The 22,226-nt window shown below is 40.0% G+C and overlaps 1 protein-coding gene across 2 annotated transcripts in view; it reads left to right on the forward strand.

Annotated features, from left to right (window-relative positions):
- The window catches only part of LOC124794620, a 191,198-nt gene that overhangs the window by 146,456 nt on the left and 22,516 nt on the right, over positions 1-22,226 (forward strand). For both annotated transcript variants that reach the window (XM_047258110.1, XM_047258111.1), the window contains one exon: positions 13,863-13,991. In XM_047258110.1, the coding sequence (XP_047114066.1) occupies positions 13,863-13,991 (129 nt within the window). The remainder of the gene's footprint in view (positions 1-13,862; positions 13,992-22,226) is intronic.

Raw genomic sequence — 22,226 nt, forward strand, 5'->3', positions numbered from 1 at the left:
GTGACACCTTTCCCAGCCAGACCAGAGTGGGTGGAATGTCACAACTGATAGTGGCCTAATTCTGCCAAGTTAGGGACTCTGCCCAGGGACTGTGTTGTCATCATCATCATCATCATCATCATCAAGTTAGGTATCCCTGCTGGAGAGCCACATTCAGAGTCTGTATCCATCATGGGTTCCAGTCAAATGTGCAAGCCCAGACCAGACATGGGAGTCGGCATGATAATGGCACTTGTGTGCAGGTGATGTAGGTTCACAGTGCCAAACACAGAAGGGATCTGAACCATGCAGAATTTCAGGTGGGTTGCATCTGTTGACGAAGGTGGATAGGTATGCAGCAAGTGCTACCATAAGTGTTGATAGTCCAGTTTCCTGACTTTCTGATTTCCATATCCTGAGCAACCACTCCATCTCAGGATTCACTACAGCAGTGACTTCTTCTACACTATTATACTGAAAGAACATTAAAAAAATCATGGCCAGAGCATAGATTGTAGCTGTCAGTGATGTGTTTCATATTCGTGTTACATATGGAAAATTTACTAATAACCATACAGCTATTTGGAATGGAACTGGCATCTTCTCCCACAGGTGCTTAGATTTGGCCATGGAGAGAAATGTTACATGAGGGCTGATTCATTTCCAGTGCATGGCAAGCCTGGACAGTGTGTTACATCAACAACTCAATTCCTGGTCAGCAAACGTAGAATCAAGCTTGTGCCTTCATTTTATCTAAATATAGGGCAATATTGAGGACAAATTAAAATCTCTGAAAGGGAATCAAGATAATCTGACAATAGGAAAGAGCATACAATTAATCTTGCAATATAACGTACATCACACCAGAAAATGCAGGAGAGAAAGGATCCTTCAGTATAACATGCAGTGCAAGAGGAGGATAAGAGTGTGGAGGGAGAGTTGAATCACATCTCAATAGCTTTCTTCTCCCATTCACACGAGTAAGACATCAGCTGTGGCATACACATATTGATGCCAGAAAAAGATTGTCTCGAGTGGTACATTTGTCTCTTTTGGGAGATGTTCTGGTGACTCCTGCAGTAGCTACTTTGAGGGCAGTAACGGATAATTTGTCCAGGGCATGACACACATTGTCAACGAACATGAAACAGGAGGCCTCATGTAAGACAAATTCCTCATCTGTTACCACGGTAGATGAAATAGAGCATCTATATCTGTATGTCATATCATGGCCTATTAATTATTTCATAGTTGTAATTAATCAGGAACAATGTTGCAAGTGCTACACTAGGAGCCAAAAACAGCAGTTTCTACCAAAATTTTACTTCACACTGATGACAAAGATACACACATCAAATTTCCTGACTTCATGAATGATTTTAAGACCTTCTCTTCTATCTAATAAATGCCAACTGGATGTTTATGAAACAGGTTCATTCTTTTTTGTACTGTCATGCACGAGGTGCTAGAATGAAATGCTTTCTGGGTGAAACTCCCTGACAGATTAAAACTGTGTGCCAGACAGAGAATCGAACTCGGGACCTTTGCCTTTTGTGGGAAAGTGCTCTACCACAGTTTCAATCTGTCAGGAAGTTTTTTTTTTAAGTTGTGAGAAAGTTTTCTGGCATTCATCACACCACATAAATGGCATGCCTTTTTGATGGAGCTGGTTTAAAGGGTGTGCAATGTGAGCAGTCCAAAGTATAAATTTGCTGTAATAATTTATTTTCTCTAGTAAGTAGATCTAATAATGAATAAGAAAATAAGGTGATGGCTAAGCTTCTATGAATATTGTAGTAAAAACAAATCCAACACTCACCACAACTGTACTAGTTTATACATTAATGTCACAAAAGATCACGAGATTGAAACAATGTACAATGAAATATATTCAAATAATTAAGAGGCGAAAATGTAATTGTAATGGGCAACTGGAATTCGATAATAGGAAAAGGAAGAGAAGCAAAAATTGTAGGAGAATATGAGAAGGAATGAAAGAGAAAGCCACCTGGCAGAATTTTGCACTGAGCATAATTTAGTCATCACTAACACTTGGTTTATAAATCATGAAAGACGGTTGTACATGTGGAAGAGACCTGGAGAGACAGGGAGGTTTCAAATAGATTACATAATGGTAAGATAGAGATTTCAAAACCATATTTACGCTATAAGGCATTTACAGGGCCATGCGTGAACTGTGACTGTAATTTATTGGATATGAACTACAGATTAAAACTGGAGAAACTGCAGAAATGTCAGAAATTAAATATATGGGACCTGCACGAGTTGAAAGAACTAAAGGTTGTCCAGAGTTTCAATAGTTCACTGAAATGTAGCTAAGGAAAACATTAGAAGATGAATGAGTAGCCTTAAGAGAAGACATAGTGAGGGTAGCAGAGGATCAAGTTCGTGGCAGGGGGGGAGGGTCCTTGGCTAACCCATGAGATATTTGAATCTAATTGACAGAAGGGCAAAATATAAAAATGCAGCAAAAGAAGTGGTCAAAAGGTAATACAGATGTCTCAAAAATGAGACCGATAGGAAGCACAAAATGACCAAGCACAAACGGCTACAGGAGAAACGCAAGAATGTAAGAGCATGCATAACTAGGGGAAAGACATGTGGTGCCTACAGGAAAATTAGAGACCTCTGGAGAAATTGAAAGTGCCTCTATGAATATTAACAGCTCAAACCAGTACTAAGCAAACATGTGAAAGCTGAGACATGGAGGGAAAGCAGAAAGCTGGAAGGAATAAACGGAAGGACTATACAAAGTGACTGAACTTGAATGCAATATTATACAAAAGGAAGAGGAAGTAGATGAAGATGAATTGAGAGATATGCTACTATGAGAAGAATTTGACAGATAACTGAAATAGATGACATTCCCTCAGAATTGGCAACATCCTTGGTACAGCCAGCCATGACAAAATTATTCCACTTGGCAAGCTAGATATACAAGATGGGTAAAATATCCCCATTGTATTGGGGACCTAGAAACAACGGAGAGGCTTCATCCCCGCCGTAGCTCTCAGTGGTTCACAACCACAACAGGCTACAGCAGTCCACTCACCCCACCGCCACCCTACACCGAACCCAGGGTTATTGTGTGGTTTGGCCCCAAGTGGACCCCCTGGGAATGTTTCACATCAGACGTGTAACCCCAAATGTACATGTTAATACTAGTGACCATCAATTTAATAAATCATGCTTGCAAAATTCTGACACAGATTATTTACAGATGAATGGAAACACTGGTAGAGATTGAGCTCAGGGAAGATTGGTACGGGTTACGGAGAAATGTAAGAACATGTGAGGCAATACTGACCCTACAACTTATTTTAGGAAGACTGGTTGAAGAAAGGCACATCTATGGTTGCAACATTTGCACATTTAGAGAAAGTTTCTGACAACATTAACTGTAAAGCACTGTTTGAAATTTTGAAGTTAGCGGAGATAAAATAAAGATACTGAAAGGTTACTTACAATTTGTTTAGAAGCCAGACTGCAGCTATAAGTGTTAAGGGACACAAAAGGAAGGCAGTGGATGAGACAGGGTTGTAGCCCATTCCCAATATTATTCAATCTGTATACTGAGTAAGCAGTAACGGAACTCAAGGAGAAATTCAGAGAGAGAAATTTCAGGGAGAAGAACGAAAAGCTTAAAGGTTTGCTGGTAACATTGTAATTCTGTCACAGACAGTAAACAACTTGGAAGTGCAGTTGACTGGATGGATATTGTCTTGAAAAGATGTCATATGGTGAACAACAACAAAAGTAAAACAAAGGTAATGGAATCTAGTCGACAAGTGATGCTTAAGGAATCATCAGATTAGGAAATGAGGCATCAAAAATAGTAGATGAGTTTTGCTAGTAGGCCAGCAAAATAACTGACGATGAACAAAGTAGACAGTATATAAAATTCAGACCGACTATAACATGAAAATATTTCTGAAAATTGGAATTTCTTAACACTTAATTTAAATTCAAGTGTTATATATCTTTTGTGAAGGTATCTGCTAGAAGTGTAGTAGGTTTGTACAGAAAGGGCTTGTGGTTGACAAGCAGCTCTCAGACAAAAGAATGGAAGCTTATGAAATGTGGTGCTACAGAGGAATGCTCAACAGATTATATAGACAGATCGAATAACTAATGAGGAGGCAAAACTTGACTAGACGAAGGGGATTATTTAATACAAGACATCCTGAGAAATGAAGGAATCATCAGTTTCGGAAATTGACTAACAACAAAATCTGTACAAGGAGACCACAGGACAAGCACAGCATGCAGGGTCAAATAGTGTAGGTTGCATAGTTATTCACAGATAAAGAGGCTTGCACAGTTTAGAGTACTGTGGACAGCAGCATAAAATCACTCTTTGGACTGAAGATGATGTTGACACTAGTAACATTCAGGCTTTCTGTAACTGTCAGTGCACGATTTCTGCAACATCAAATTAGAGGGCCGAGGTGACTAAGATGGGACTTAACACCATCATTTTGGTGTGCGACTCATTGCAGAGCCTTTGTAGCATTTTCTTGTTAGCAACAATCAAAAAGCACCTTTGGGAATGAGTTTTTGTAGATTTTGTGGGCGGTTTTTGGGAACCATGATGTGCCTGGTTGCTAACACTATTTCTGCCTTACAGTCTGTCATTTACTATAGCCGGAGCAGCCATCATCACACACCATAGAAAAAGAGCTTTTCAATCATGGGCACTCAATTGTACTACAGTAACTGAGAATGGCCCAATGTTTCACCTGAATTTGAAATTTTCATTATAGAAACAGTATTTACCACCTGACAAATGATCCATTTCATTCTGCAAGTAATTTAGAATTTGAGACACTTCAAGACAGAGACGAAGAAAGCAATGGAGATTAAATTTCAAGAAGTCACCCTCATACAATTTTCTGGCAACTTACTACTCAACTCAGCCTTACCATAATATTACACAGACACTCCCAGCTGTCACTAGTGGCTGTGCTTTCCTCACCACTGGCAAAAGCAGCCCCACAGCAATGACCACTTTTCCGCCCAGGTACCCACCACTGGAAACACATGTTTGAGTATCCTCATGGATGGATTACAGATGCAATTTTGAAACAATGTTGTCAGCAAATGTATTTTATTAGCATCTGAAGAAAGTCAGTGGACACGACATTGTAACCAATTGAAACAATGGCTACCAGCAGTCAGTGTTCCAGTGACACCTTCACCTTCACAGTGTACTTGTCATTACAATTTATATCATTCAGTAAGTCATAACAGTCCCAGCCACCAACTCTGGTGGAATCTCTGGATGATGACAGGACCTGAATGGAATTGGAATGGTCACCACCTCATGTCGTGAAATAATACAGAGTGGGACAAATTTGAAAAATCAGTTGTAAGAAAGGCACATGTCAACTTCATTGATAAAATTTTGGATAAGTGTAGAAAACTGTGTACAAGAATTTTGTATCACCTACTCTGCAGCACTGCTCAAATGGATAGGATCTTCAGCATGTCAAGGTATGAGATAAGAATCAAAAGCATGCTGCTACATTTCTGAATAGCTGGTTATGCTCATATAAAATGTTATAGATAATCTTGATAATCTGAAATGTCAATTTTTTAGAAGAAAGGCCACTTTGTAAAAAATGATGTGGGGTAGGTTTAGAGAATCAGTATTTAAGTCCATCTGCCTCAATTGTATATCCTGCATAAACATTATAACAGCATAGAATTAGAATCTGTATGCAAATATACAGACAGTATCCCCCCTCCCTCCTAACACCTACAAATAGTTAAGTACCCTATGCCATAAAATGTACAGCAACTCGCAGAGTATCCTTATGAATCTAAAAGATGGTGCTCTAATACAATACCATTAGTACATATAAGTGTATCTCCGTGACTTCTTACTGAATACTCTAGATAGAACAAACGAGTGCAAGTAATTTCCCACTCTCACATTATTTAGATTTAGTATCATTGGACTTCTACTAACCGGAAACCCCACAGTATGTTGTATACTACAGAAAATCATTAACAGTAGCCTTTCTCTGGAAGACACTGAAATGGCACATACAACAATCATAGTGGACAATGTGATAATTGTTGCTCAGTGTCTGAGTGCTGTTGTATTTAGTGTGTGTGTGTGTATATATATATATATATATATATATATATATATATATATATATATATATATATATATATATATAGGGAAACATTCCACGTGGGAAAAATATATCTAAAAAGAAAGATGATGAAACTTACCAAACAAAAGCGCTGGCAGGTCGATAGACACATAAACATACACACAAAATTCTAGCTTTCGCAACCTATGGTTGCCTCGTCAGGAAAGAGGGAAGGAGAAGGAAAGACAAAAGGATATGGGTTTTAAGGGAGAGGGTAAGGAGTCATTCCAATCCCGGGAGCGGAAAGACTTACCTTAGGGGGAAAAAAGGAACAGGCATACACTCGCACACACACACATATCCATCCACTGCTTGTGACTGTGTATGTGTGGATGGATATGTGTGTGTGTGCGAGTGTATGCCTGTCCCTTTTTTCCCCCTAAGGTAAGTCTTTCCGCTCCTGGGATTGGAATGACTCCTTACCCTCTCCCTTAAAACCCATATCCTTTTGTCTTTCCTTCTCCTTCCCTCTTTCCTGACGAGGCAACCATAGGTTGCGAAAGCTAGAATTTTGTGTGTATGTTTGTGTTTGTTTATGTGTCCATCGACCTGCCAGCGCTTTTGTTTGGTAAGTTTCATCATCTTTCTTTTTTTATATATATATATATATATATATATATATATATATATATATATATATATATATATATATATATATATATAAAAAAACAAAGATGATGTGACTTACCAAATGAAAGTGCTGGCAGGTCGACAGACACACAAACAAACACAAATATACACACAAAATTCAAGGTTTCGCAACAAACTGTTGCCTCATCAGGAAAGAGGGAAGGAGAGGGAAAGAAGAAAGGATGTGGGTTTTAAGGGAGAAGGTAAGGAGTCATTCCAATCCCGGGAGCGGAAAGACTTACCTTAGGGGGAAAAAAGGACGGGTATACACTCGCGCGCACATACACACATATCCATCCGCACATATACAGACACAGGCAGACATATTTAAAGACAAAGAGTTTGGGCAGAGATGTCAGTCGAGGCAGAAGTGCAGAGGCAAAGATGTTGTTGAATGACAGGTGAGGTATGAGTGGCGGCAACTTGAAATTAGCGGAGATTGAGGCCTGGTGGATAACGGGAAGAGAGGATATATTGAAGAGCAAGTTCCCATCTCCGGAGTTCGGATAGGTTGGTGTTAGTGGGAAGTATCCAGATAACCCGGACGGTGTAACACTGCGCCAAGATGTGCTGGCCGTGCACCAAGGCATGTTTAGCCACAGGGTGATCCTCATTACCAACAAACACTGTCTGCCTGTGTCCATTCATGCGTATGGACAGTTTGTTGCTGGTCATTCCCACATAGAATGCATCACAGTGTAGGCAGGTCAGTTGGTAGATCACGTGGGTGCTTTCACACGTGGCTCTGCCTTTGATCGTGTACACCTTCCGGGTTACAGGACTGGAGTAGGTGGTGGTGGGAGGGTGCATGGGACAGGTTTTACACCGGGGGGCGGTTACAAGGGTAGGAGCCAGAGGGTAGGGAAGGTGGTTTGGGGATTTCATAGGGATGAACTAGGAGGTTACGAAGGTTAGGTGGACGGCGGAAAGACACTCTTGGTGGAGTGGGGAGGATTTCATGAAGGATGGATCTCATTTCAGGGCAGGATTTGAGGAAGTCATATCCCTGCTGGAGAGCCACATTCAGAATCTGATCCAGTCCCGGAAAGTATCCTGTCACAAGTGGGGCACTTTGGTGGTTCTTCTGTGGGAGGTTCTGGGTTTGAGAGGATGAGGAAGTGGCTCTGGTTATTTGCTTCTGTACCAGGTTGGGAGGGTAGTTGCGGGATGCGAAAGCTGTTGTCGGGTTGTTGGTGTAATGCTTCAGGGATTCCGGACTGGAGCAGATTTGTTTGCCACGAAGACCTAGGCTGTAGGGAAGGGACCGTTTGATGTGGAATGGGTGGCAGCTGTCGTAATGGAGGTACTGTTGCTTGTTGGTGGGTTTGACGTGGACGGACGTGTGAAGCTGGCCATTGGACAGGTGGAGGTCAACATCAAGGAAAGTGGCATGGGATTTGGAGTAGGACCAGGTGAATCTGATGGAACCAAAGGAGTTGAGGTTGGAGAGGAAATTCTGGAGTTCTTCTTCACTGTGAGTCCAGATCATGAAGATGTCATCAATAAATCTGTACCAAACTTTGGGTTGGCAGGCCTGGGTAACCAAGAAGGCTTCCTCTAAGCGACCGCCCCCCCCCCCCCCCCCCCCAATCATGCCAGCTGATGTTTACCTGCTCCATAGCTCTACAGTCTGCAATCTGCAGTGGCAGCTGAAGGCCTTCACAGATGATGGTGCCAATGGAGGTAGAACCTTGTCACCGACCATGACATACCCTGTACCCATCACATAGTACAGCTGGTTGCATCACAAATACAATCTAATTAAAATTACTTGATAGTTGACAGTTATGCATTGGAACTAGTTTCTTCCAATCAGAGCACTCAGTGTCATGCGCAAACCATTTGCTGGTGCCAGACTGCCACAACAATTAGTTCACTTCCAATTCATTGTCAAGCTTTCTTTATTGATGTGTTTGGATCCCGAATCCTGAGTTTTGCCCTTTTATTTTGTGTTTCATCACACGTACTAACCAAACACTATTGAATCATACTGTTGTTACAATCGCAGAGATTGGCCTACATTAGATAAGCTCCGCTTGACTTTGTGTGAAACTAAATTTTTTAAGGCTGCAATTAATCATTGTGATTGGGACACTAAAGACTTTGATTATTATTTTTATTCAGTTAATAGATTTAAATTTAATTTATTTTGTTTCTAATAATTAGCCACATCATCTTATTGACTTATTCATTAGATCTTGTTTTTCTTCCCATCATTTTTTTTCTTTTGGAATCTGCTTGTGTCACCCATAATCTGCAATAAAGTGCCAACCAGGACTGCTCCTTAGTTGGTAGTGCAGCAGCTTATGTAGCCAATATGATGATAGTTTTAGGTAAACAATGACAACAAGAAATTACAGTTTGCTTTTGGCACTGAAACTGAAGTCTTGACTTCACTCGTGGAGGTTAGCTTTAATCACCGTGAACAAATCAATTGTGGTTTTAGTTCTGCTACAAATTGTTGATCACTGTTTTCTCGTATATTAATACAGAGCATATCATAAGATTGTCGTTAGGTTAGGACGCGAGTTTGAAAACAGGGCTACAAAATGCTTCATCTGTCACTGTTCAGTCATTGCTCACTTAAAATCAATTGTCAAGATACATATCCCACTTTCGTTCATCATACCTTGTGGTGGCCGCCTCCCCAATTGTTCCACGTTACACATTAACAGCATTTGTGAAGTGGCCCATCGTGTTTGTGTGTCGCTTATAACCGAGCGGTAGCTGGCAGCAGTTGTGACAACACTGTAGCAGCAAGTGACAGGTGCCAACTATCAAGTAATTTTAATCAGACTACAGTTACTGCTGGATCTGACAGCAACTAGAAGGAGACAGAGGGTGAGGACGTCAGGTCACGTATGGCCCTGTGTGATGATTAAATATAGAGGTGGGGCTTAGATGATGATGTGACCCCAACATTAACTTGGATGACAAGAAGCAGATATTGACAGAGTAAGACCCGACATCTTTTGACCCTCTCTGCACAGGCACATTAGGTGAGTTAGTCAAGTCCTGAATCAGACTTCCAATAAATATTCACACGTGACTCACTAACACTCACTACTCCTGTAACACAACAGTACAGTAGACATGTAATGACCTAGCACTTTCTTTGGACTTTCAAATTAGTATTATGAATTTTGGCTTCATTTTATTTTCAGACTTAGGTTTCTGTACACTTTGTGAATCTGTACATTAGTTTAACAACCACCCATATGGGTAAAGAGTTTTGTAGTAGCCTTTTTCAATGAAGAAGTTTTTGTGGCGGTGTTCGTAGCGACAAACACTTGGCTGTAGAAATGGCTTACGAAGTCACCGCCACACTTTTAATAGCGGGCCGACCGGTCCGCTGGAACAGTAAACAGAAAGATGAAACCCCAAACACTCTGATTAAATAAAAGTCGGTACTTATCTTTATTACTGAAGATACAGAAACACAGTAGTGAACTCGGTGTCTACAGAAATCTGTCTAGTTCAAGTCGGAGCGGCTAGGTCAGCGTCGGCTGACGACAAACAACAACTCTGCTGCGATGAACACACAACTGACTAGCAAGTACACGATTCGGTGGCGAGTATACAACTGAGCGGCGAATACAGAACTGTCCTAGCGCTCGCGACTCCAGCGCTTAAGAAGCCAGAAGCCAGCGGTGGCGCGCGCAGACTTGCGGCGATTTCCTCTCTCGCTGGCGCTGCTTATGCGGACGGCGTCCGAACTTTGATGCTGCCAACCTTTTGGCAGCGGGCTCGGGTAGCATTACTGGCTAGGATACAACAGAAGTACTTCTGCAACTTTTGCATTTTTGCTGGTACCAACAGTGGCCATGTGCTACACTGGTTCAATGCACTACATGTTGACCAGTGTCTAGCTATACTATTGTGCCCAATAGTATAAACACCACTCCTCTCACAAGCCAATGACATGACATGCATAGGCTTCATGCTTCATGAGGACATGAATACATTATGTGCACTAGAAGCCTTTTTGTACATAAGAAAACACCTCTTATAGAAAACCCTTTCTATTTTTTAACAATCAAAAAGATACTTGGTGAAGCATTTAATTTTCAGTTATAGTTGAGAGCCCTTTTTGGAGCTAAAACCCTCTTAATTGTATTGGTATTAATACATCTAAACAGTGTACCCATTCTGTTGGTAGGGTTTTTGTTTGAGGAATTGGAAACCATGGTGTTACCACGAGAGAGACTAGCAAAATGAAAGTTGGTTGATACAGACAGAGCCCAATTAACTGGACAAGCCCAGTGTAACTGGAATACTGCTGCAAATACCCTAGCCTCACAGCATCCTTTTCCAATGGCCCATAACATTCCTTGAGGTTGATATATTTATTTTTACCATCTTCATGATCCAGACAGTTAAGCCTAGATCCCTGTTCCCTGTTACACGTTGTACCACACGGTGATTACTGAAACATGCGCAGACCTTACAAAGAGCACTCATCAGCCCCTGGTTCAGGAACCTTGTATTCACCAAACCAATACCCAGCCAAAACTGGTAGGATTCCCTGAGTTGTTCTCTGTCATCATGGATGCAGTTAGCATTACCCCCTTTTTGACATACATAATGTCCTTAAATTTACATTTCAGAGAGAAGAAAATACTAAAATAGTTGACAGAAAAAACAGTTAAGTGCAAAAAATTGTCATTATCATTTTTTTTAAACTGTGCAACTATCTGGAACCTGCATTTTAATTACCTTCCCTAAATTTGGTTAAGTCTCAGATGGGAGCAGTCTTTGTAGCAAAACACTTCTATTGACTACAACAACATTTATTTCTCACTGAAACTAACTGAAGTACAATGAACTTCTTGAGTCTTACAGCTGTACTTTGGTGAGGGATTGTCTAATGGAGCCTTTTAACTTTATTCCTGTAACTTTATTTAAATGTTGATATGTTTCATACTATTTGTTGACAAACTCAATCGTGTTGTTCTGCATTTTCTTAATTCCACAGACTATGGAATAACCCATAAAAGAAATGACGTACAGATTTAAATTCTTTTCTTTCATGGATAGTGAAACAGATTTCTGAGATTCATAACAAGAGTATTTAGAGATTATGTCACTAGAGTTCTGCATAATTTCTATTAATGTGAGCCATAAGTAAGGAGAAATGGAGTTAGCTGGCAAATTCGGTAACAAAGGTAAATGATCAGTGTTAAGAGTCTTTCTCTGTATGATTCAGCCCTCAAAATGCAGATCAGACCTACTAGATGGGGAATTAGAACTAGCCATGCCTCGAAAGAACAGTCACAGTGACATATTCGCATTTATAAAATAAAGACTACTAAAAACATATGTCCTTGATAACTATAGTAAGTGCAGTACTCCTCTGTAATCGTTACAATTGACAAGAAGTGAAAACTTATATTAGTAAATTAAATGAATATTTTTACGCTTTTGTTACTTTTCCCTTACACCATAAATACATAGGGGTGAATCAAATATAAAGCGGACTTTTTTTTTTAATGTTTTTGTTTAAGCTTCAAAAAAATTCCTGCATAAGACTTATTTTTCTATACAGTCTCCTAAAGGGAAACACATTTTTCCCAGAGGATAAGCAGTTTCTTGATCCCATTTTTGTAAGATGAATGTGGCTGTAACAGCAGCCAGTTGTGCATGAACTCTTTGACAGTGCCATCATCATCAAATCTGTGTTCTCCAACTGCTTCCTATAGTGGTCCAAACAAATCAAAGTCACAGGGTGATAAGTCCGGACTATAGGAAGGATATTCTAGAGTGGTCCACAAAAGTTCCTGAATTCTTTGTTGAGTTCAGCTAGCTGTGTGGCGTCGAGCATTGTTGGGGATCTTGATCACATCCCGGATTGAAAATGCACGACTTTTCTAATAATATGGATGTTTTGTTTGCGCCAAAAGTTGGCAATGCGGAGAGGTAGTTTTCTTGCTTCAATGGGTGCAGATTTGTCCATTTTGTGCCATGAGGGGGACACGCGTACACAACACACACACACACACACACACACACACACACACACACACGAATTATTTATTTTCTGGGATGTAGTGCTGTACCCATGTTTCATAGCAGGTCACAGTCCATTGAAAAAATGTTCCCATTCAGTTTGGTAGTGTGTTGGTAGCCATTTACACACCTCAGAATGATTAATTTTTTTTCTGCAGTGAGGAGAAGACTGCCGCATGGAGCGGTTGTGCAGTTTGAGGCGCCATGTCACGGATTGCGTGGCCCCTCCCTTTGGAGGTTCGAGTCCTCCCTTGGGCATGGGTGTATGTGTTGTTCTTAGCATAAGTTAGTTTAAGTAGTGTGTAAGTCTAGGGACTGATGACCTCAGCAGTTTTGTCCCTTAGGAATTCACACACATTTGAACGTTTAGAAGATGGCCCACCATGTGGACACTACATGAAATCTAGGGTTATCATTAATGATTGTTGGGCACTTCCGTAGCTTATGCCAACATCAGTACCACTTTCAGCAACTGTTATTTGGGGATCATCTTCAACAGACCAGCTAACAGTGTGAATATTCGTCTTAGTCATGCAGTCTGTGGGTAACATCCGTGTGCTGCATTCTCAACAATTTCTTGTCATCGTGAAAATTGTTTGTACCATGCATACATGTGAATCTTTCTCAGGGTGTTGTACCCGAACTGTGCCACAAGTCTTTTCAGAATTTCAGGCATTTTTATGCCCTCTGTTGTTAGTAAATTGATTATAATGCAAAACTTGATTGTAATACATTGTGCACCAGATGACGTTACCTCTTGCTCTGAAATTGCGATTCTGATTAAAGAAATGGCATGATAGTATTTTAGCTACAGGTAAAAATCAGTGGAAATGAAAGCAACAATTAGTAGAGATCATGCCACTCTTCATTTTTAAAAAGCCATGTAAAACAAAAATTGTGTTTTATATTTGATTCACCCTCGTAGTTAGTAAGCAATCCAGTTACTTTGAGGAATAGCATATTGAATTGAAATAGCTGTGTACTTGTTTCTTTGTAGATAGTGATCGTCACACATATTTATACTTCTAGTTACAATGGCTCTTACCATATACATTTTGGCAGAATGCCCCAGCCACAATCCAGGCCTACTCCACCACCACCAGATGTTCCAGCTGTGTCACCAACTCCTGGAAGGAAACCTTCTGAGAAGCCACAGTCACGCAGACTCAAAGGAAAGAAAGAAACCCCAAAGTAAGTTACAGTTTTGTACATGTTTAATGAGCACTGAAGTTATTTTTTTAGTAAGTACTGGCTACAGTATTTCCTACAGTGTAATTTACGAAAACGGCTGCAGTGTTCTCCAATCAAAATACATAAAAAAGAGTCGTTACTACCTTGTCAAGTAAAGAGAACTGTGCCTGACTCCAGAAAGTGCAAGCTTCAATTAATGAAAATAATACTTGCTATAGTGTTGAACAAAAAGTTTCTAACTTCCTCAGTATATCAAAGTGAACATCAAGAACAACAGTAAAAAATGCATACCTAGCAAAGGACACAAATGTAAAACTTACAAGGAAGTCAGCCTTAGCATCTGATGATGGGCTCAGGCTTGAAACAATTAATGCTATAATAAAATCATTTCAAGAAAATTTGTGACTGGTTGCAGTATTTCTTACAGTAAAATAATATTTTACTCAGCTTGTTGCTGAAGAGCTGCTATGTTGTTGACAACTTACTGCAGCCATGGCTAGCTATAATGGTGGCAGGGGGTGGGGGCAGACATGGACATGTGTCTATGTACGCTGAATGTTTGCTGTTAGAGCAAGCTAAACACGGAACTAACCTCGAACTAGAAGACTGGTTCCCAGGAGCATGCCGCTTACAACACTGTCCTGGTGATCTCCATTGGTCAGCGGCCTGGAGGTTCTTCATTGGTCAGCTTATCATATTATTGGCGATGTTCAAAACGCCACTTGCTCCACCCACAGGGATCTTCGTTTAGGTGCCAGCTCCAGCAGTATCAATTAGCTACAAACCTACAGCGTCAGACCAGTTGGTTGATAAATATCCAAAGTGATATGAAGAAGGTATGCCTTAGTGAAGGTGATGCCTACTAGCTGGGTAGATGGCACCACATAAATAGTAAAGCCAACTGCAAGTAATTGGAAAAGGCATGGACAACTCCAGTAGTATAGTCGCCCAGGACAGCACTGCATTACCTGAGTCATCACCTCACCATCTTAATTATCCACCCTTCAGCTCTAGTATCAATAACAAACTGAGGAAAACCAACATCCCTATACAAGAGCATTGTATATTTTACTGTAACACAACACTTCAAACACAGTGTAAACAAAGTTTGACTGTATATACGAGGTGTGGCTAGAAAAAAACCGGACTAGTACTGGTGAAACAATAAAACGAATGCAATAAGGCTGAAAGTCGCGTGGCCTGTCACGTGACTCTCGCTCCGCCTACTGCTCGAGTTTCATCTGCCTCCTGCACTCAGTCTGCCCGTGGCGTCTGTTTTAAGTAGTTGACGTTTTGTCTGTGCGTCGGAAAATGTTGAGTGTACAGAAAGAACGGCGTGTTAAGATCAAATTTTGTTTCAAACTAGGAAAATCTGCAAGTGAAACTTTGTAATGTTACAACAAGTGTACGGCGATGATTGTTTATCGCGAACACACGTGTTTGAGTGGTTTAAACGATTTAAAGATGGCCGCGAAGACACCAGTGATGACACTCGCACTGGCAGACCATTGTCAGCAAAAACTGATGCAAACATTGAAAAAATCGGTAAACTTGTTCGATAAGATCGCCGTTTAACAATCAGAGCAGTGTCTGAGTTAACAGGAGTTGACATGGAACAAGTTTACCTATTTTTTCAATGTTTGCATCAGTTTTTGCTGACAATGGTCTGCCAGTGCGAGTGTCATCACTGGTGTCTTCGCGGCCATCTTTAAATCGTTTAAACCACTCAAACACTTGTGTTCGCGATAAACAATCATCGCCGTACACTTGTTGTAACATTACAAACGTTTCACTTGCAGATTTTCCTAGTTTGAAACAAAATTTGATGTTAACACGCTGTTATTTCTGTACACTCAACATTTTCCGACGCACAGACAAAACGTCAACTACTTAAAAGAGATGCCACGGGCAGACTGAGTGCAGGAGGCAGATGAAACTCGAGCAGTAGGCGGAGCGAGAGTCACGTGACAGGCCACGCGACTTTCAGCCTTATTGCATTCGTTTTATTGTTTCACCAGTACTAGTCCGGTTTTTTTCTAGCCACACCTCGTACTCCTTGTCATTTTTAACAACTTGGAATCAGCTCTTCTAGTCTATGTAAACGTCAAATTTTCAGGTGACGCTGTGTTGTAAACGTAGTCATCATACATAGACATTAAAAACAAGATGAGGGAGAAAGGAAAATATTCATTAACAAGAAAGTTGGCTTAACACAGTTCATATACAAGGCATGGTCAGAATATGGGTGACCTTTTCTCTCAGCTTAGTTAACAAATACGTGTTAAGAAAGTGCAGTTTTATGTGGAATGTTAACCATGGTGCAGCTGTTATTCTTGACACAGTAGAGTTTGTCCAGGCACTATCACAAAGAATTGTTAAAAATCCCAGTGTGCTGCAGGATTTGAACTGAAAACACTGATTTCCAGCCAACTTTTCCATCATCACCTACTAAAGGTTCTGTCTTGTCGCTGCAGTGATTCTTCATTTCTTGCCTTTTCAAGCAACTAATTCTGATTTATTCATCTCAGGTGTAGCTGACAGGTATAATTGACAGACATGATGAATCTATTACTTCTGCTCTCTGATCGTGTCAGAAGTGGACCATTGAGGGCAATTTTGCAGTCCTTAAAGTAATTCGATAATGCTTATTTGGGCAGTTGCTAAAGTTTGAAAGCTGCTGCAAAATATCTGTTGTCAAAGATTAGTTTCAACCACAAGTGAAAAGTACCATTTGCAATGAGTCAGTAAAATAATTCCACTTTTTTCAAAGACAAATCTAATGCTGAAAATTCGTTGCCAGAGGTGTACATACAAACAAATGATTTCAGTTAGGGCACACTGTAATATCTTTTATTATTATTATTATTATTATTATTATATATTATATATTAAAAAACCATTTTATGCTTGATGTCTATACACTGAGGTGGCAAATGTTGCGGGATAATAATATGCACGTACACAGACGCTGGTAGTATCACATACAGAAGGTATAAAAGGGTAGCACATTTACGCAACTGTCATTTGTACTTAGGTGATTTATGTGAATAGGTTTCTGGCATGATACGGCCACAGAACAGGAATTAACAGATTTAGAACGTGGAATGGTAGTTGGAACTAGACGCATGGCATGATCCATTTATTTATTAGGGATTTCAGTATTCCGAGATCCACAGTGTCAAAGAGTGTGCTGAGAATACAAAATTTCGGGCATTACCTCTCACCATGGACAATGCAGTAGCCGACAGCCTTTACTTAGTGATCGAAAGCAGTGGTGTAAATTTGTCAGTGCTAACAGACAAACAACTCTGCATGAAATAACCACACAAATCAATGTGGGAGGTATGATGAACATATCTGTTAGGACAGTAGGACGGTGCAGCGAATTTTGGTGTTATGGGTTATGACAACAGACTGACCAACATTAGTGATTTTGCTAATAGAACGAAATTGCATGCAGCACCTCTCCTGGGCTTGTGACCATATTGGTTGGACTGTAGGTGACAGGAGAACCATGGCCTGGTCAGATGAGTGCAGATTTCAGTTGGTAAGAGCTGATGGTAGAGTTCGAATGTGGTTCAGACCCAATGAAGCCATGGACCCAAGTGGCATCATGCCTCATTATATCTCTAGAGGACTTCTAAACATGGACCCAAGTGGCATTATGCCTCATTATATCCGGAGAGAACTTCAAACTTCTTGTTGAGTCCATGGCACTTCAGATTGCTGCATTACGGCAGGCTGAAGAAGATCCGACACAATATTAGGACATATCTACATCTACACTTTACAAACAACTGTGAGGTGCATGGCAGAGGGTAAGTGCTATTGTACCAGTTATTAGGGTTTATTCCTGTTTCATTCATGTAGTGAATAGGGGAAGAATCATTGTTTGAATGCCTATTTGTGTGCAGTAATTATTCTGATCTTATCCTCATGATCCTGATGTGAGCGATATGTGCGGTTTGTAGTATTTTCCTAGAGTAATCAATTAAAGCCAGTTCTTGGAACTTTATTAATAGATTTTCTTGGGATAGTTTGCGTGTATCTTCAAGAGTCTTCCAGTTCAGTTCCTTCAGTATCTCTGTTGTGACATTCTCCCACAGATTAAACAAACCTTTGACCATTCATGCTGCCCTTTTCTGTATATGTTCAGTATCTCCTGTCAGTCATATTTGTACAGGTATCACACACTTGAGCAATATTCTAGAATGGGTCACACGAGTGGTTTGTAAGCAATCTCCTTTGTAGACATATTGCACTGTTATACCAGTAAACCGAAGTTTACCCACAACTGAGCCTGTGTGATCATTCCATTTCATATCCCTACAAAGCATTACACTCAAGTATTTGTACAAGTTGGTCGATTCCAATAATGACTCGTTGGTATTATAGGATACTATGTTTTTGTTTTTGTTTTGTGAAGTACACAATTTTCCATTTCAGAACATTTAAAGCAAATTGTCAGTCTTTGCACCACTTTAAAATCTTATCAAGATGTGACTGCATATTATGCAGCTTCTATGCAGTACTTCACTACAAAGAACTGCATTTGCAAAAAGTGTGAGGTTACTATTAATATTGTCTGTAAGGTTATTACTTTACAACATGAACAACGAGGGCCTCAACACATTCCCTTGGGGCACAACTGAACATCTGACAATTGTTGGGAATGCTGGAGGGCGGCATAGGTTATCGTCCATCAGAAAGATTCCCAGCAGTTAGTTATAAAATGATATTTATTAAAATGAAGAAATACTCAACTTAAGTGTTGCTTCTTCTTGAGAAATGTCCAGCATAATTAGAAGTTTAAATTGTTACAAGCCCTGTGAAATATTAAAGTCCTGTCACTGTGCCTCTGAGTAATGCCTAAAAAGAATCCAGAGTTGGCCTACAGAGTCTAACTCTTGGATATGACAGATGAACAATGCAGCTTTTAGACTTGGCAGTACATAACTCGGCGCATTGAACAAAACTGCCCGCCTTAGCTCAGGCGGGCCCATGGGTTGGCAGCTGCAACCCCTGGCAGACCTTGGTATAGTTTGTACTGCAGGCCATACAGCTGCTGCACTGCAAGTGTTTTGAGTGTGGCTTATCAGTTGTGGTGCGGTACTCTCTGGAGTTACGTGTACTCTCTGGAGTTACGTGTACTGTCACCACAATGACGACTCTCCATCCAAGATAACATGCTGCATCCTCCCTACCAAAAAGTCCTCAATCCAGTCACAAATTTCACTTGATACCCATATGATTGGACATTTGACAACAAGTGTAGGTGTGGTACTGAGCAAATGCTTTCCGGAAACCAAGAAATACTGCATTTACGTGACTGCCTTGGTCCAAAGCTTTCAGTACGTCATATGACAAAAGCGTGAGTTGGGTTTCGCAAGAGTGATTTTCTCACAATCCACACTGGTTGATATTCTGGAGATCATTCTGGTCAAGATAACTCATTATGTTTGAGCTCAGAATATGCTCTAAGATTCTGCAACAAATTGATGAGAAGGATAGTGGACAGTAGTTTTGTGGATCACTTCTACTACCCTTCTTGTAGATGGGTGTGACTTGTGCTTTTTTCCAAGAACTAGGCACAGTTTTTTGTTCGAAGGATCCACAATAGATTTTAGTTAAAAGAGGGACTAACTCAGCCACAGATTCAGTATAGAATCTATAGGGTTTCCATTGGACCTGGAGATTCAGTATAGAATCTATAGGGTTTCCATTGGACCTGGAGCTTTGTTCAATTTTAATGATTTCAGCTGTTTCTCAACACCACTGACACCAATACTTATTTCATTCATTTTTTCGTGGTACGAGGATTACATTGGGGCAATTCTCCAGAATTTTTCTTTTTAAAGGAACATTTAAAAACAAAGTTAAGCATTTCAGCCTTTGCTTTCTTACCCTCAGTTTCAGCTGTCTCATTCGCTAGGGACTGGGCCCTAACTTTGGTGCCACGAACAGCCTTTACACATGACCAGAATTTCTTAGGGTTTTATGAAGTATCATTTGACAATATTCTGCTACTGTAGTCAGTGAAGGCCTCACACACTGGTCTCTTGGACAGCCAAGCTCGTTTCATTCAGCATCTCTCTGCCTTGAGCCCTACACTTTGTTTTACACCTTTCAAGCAGTAATCTCTGTTTCTGTAGAAGTTTCTTCATAGTGACTGTATACTGTGGGAGGTCCGTTCCCTTATGAACTGTTGTACTGGCTACATATCTGTCCAGTGCATGGCCAACTTTTCTTTTAAATGTGAGCCATAGTTCCTCTTCATGCTCCTATTCTGTGCTGAAAGTTTCAAGTTCCTCATTGAGGTATGACACTACTGATTTCTTATCTAGTTTACTGAACATATATATCTTTCTGCTTGTTTTATTTGTCTTTTGTACTTTGGCAGTCATTGTTGCCACAACCGCGTCGTAGTCACTGGTGCCAGTTTCGATGTGGATATCCTCAAAGAGATAAAGTATATTTCTTGCCATTAGATCCAATATATTTTCATCAGGGGTGGGGTTCCTAGCTATGTGTTCCTGGCAGTTTTCACAGAAGGCAGTTAGTAATGTTTTGCAGGGTGCCTTATTGCGCCCAGCACCAACAAAACTGCAATTTTCCCAATTAATTGCTGGATGATTGAACTGGGTGTATATGTCCCAGGAAAACTGGGAAATCTAAGAAAAACACAGGAATTTTTTAATCCAGGAACAATGTGGGAATTTTTTAGAACTCCAGGAATTTTTTGTTGTTTTAGTTTTCAATTAAATTTTTGTAAGTGTGACTGGTAAGAACTGATACTCATAAAAGACTGTTCAGGGTTCCTGCATATTCGTAAATTATAACGTAAATTTCTTACTCAACTTGAGCAAAGCGAAACAAAAACAAAACTGGACAACCATACTTGCCGGGCAAGCATATCGCGTGCACAAATTGCGTGCAATCTATCAGATTGCCAGGGATTTCCATGCGACCAGAAATCAGCAACCAGTTGCTACAACATGCCCCGACATGTGCCACTTATCATGTGATTGGCCACATATGAAGTGGAAGCCGGAGATGCCATTTATATTAAGAAGTAATACGAAATACATCCTTTGATTTTTGCAGCGATTTGCAGCATTTGGAGCTTGTACTAAAGAAGTAGCAGCAATGGGAAGTTGATAGTAATAGTCGCAATATAGTGGGCTCCATCTTATGATTTTTGTGTTATTAAATTTTTTAACTTCTAAAGAGAAATACATACGTAATGTAATGTTAGGAGGACATTTTAATGTAAATGTTAAGAGCAAATCTATTGCAAATTGTTTTCAATTTCCTTGTCATTTTATGTAATCTAATTCTCCTTCTTACAATTTATAACAGAGTTGTAGTACTCGGCAGTGCTACTATTAACATCTGTGTAGAAACATTGAATAAATTGTGTAGTCCTGAAGATTGCAATTAAACAATATGACAAGTGAATAAAAAAAAAAGAACTGAGGGCTAATAAACCTGAAACGAATTGTATTGGTTTACAGGACCCATTTGCCGTCAGTGGAAAATGTAAGACATTCTGTAAAATGACCTACATTTCCCAAGAAAAGCATTTCAAAACAAGTTTAATAACTTGTAATTCTAGTCTATTTTAAATTTATGTTTTGCAAGTATTAGTGGGGATATGGAATCAACTGCAACTGCTGCTAAACATTGCAATTCATTTTCCACAGCAGAACTTGTCGACACAGTGACATTCATAATAATGATTGCAATTGCTTGGGAAATTGCTCATTTGTGGGCTGTTACGATGAGCGACAAATTGCAGGCAATATTTCATGTGATGGATCGCTGCGATCCATTGCCTGTCTGTGGGACTCTTTACAGGTTGCGGGAAGACATTGCGAATGGTTTCATTTTATACAAGATTAATTATATTAAGTGTGAGAATGTGCGATGAATTTTTTAAATTATGGAGTACTGGAATCTCATTTGGAGCTTAGCTGTGAGGATCAGCCTCTTAGAAAAATTTCAGGCCCAAAAGACCAGACAGTTATGCTGTTACGTAAAATTTTACTGGCACATTTGTGTTTGATATACCTTAAAGAGTAATGCACACTAGAAAGGATCAAGTTTCAGGGTTAATTCTTCATATTTATTTTAATTCTTTCATAGATAATAAATTATGCAACAATGATGGCAAAAAGCATACCTAATTGTTGTTAAAAAAAAAAAAAAAAAGCATACCGAGCGAGTTCTTGAGCA

The sequence above is a fragment of the Schistocerca piceifrons genome, chromosome 4 (genome assembly GCF_021461385.2).
Source record: "Schistocerca piceifrons isolate TAMUIC-IGC-003096 chromosome 4, iqSchPice1.1, whole genome shotgun sequence".
Classification (NCBI taxonomy): Eukaryota; Metazoa; Arthropoda; class Insecta; order Orthoptera; family Acrididae; genus Schistocerca; species Schistocerca piceifrons.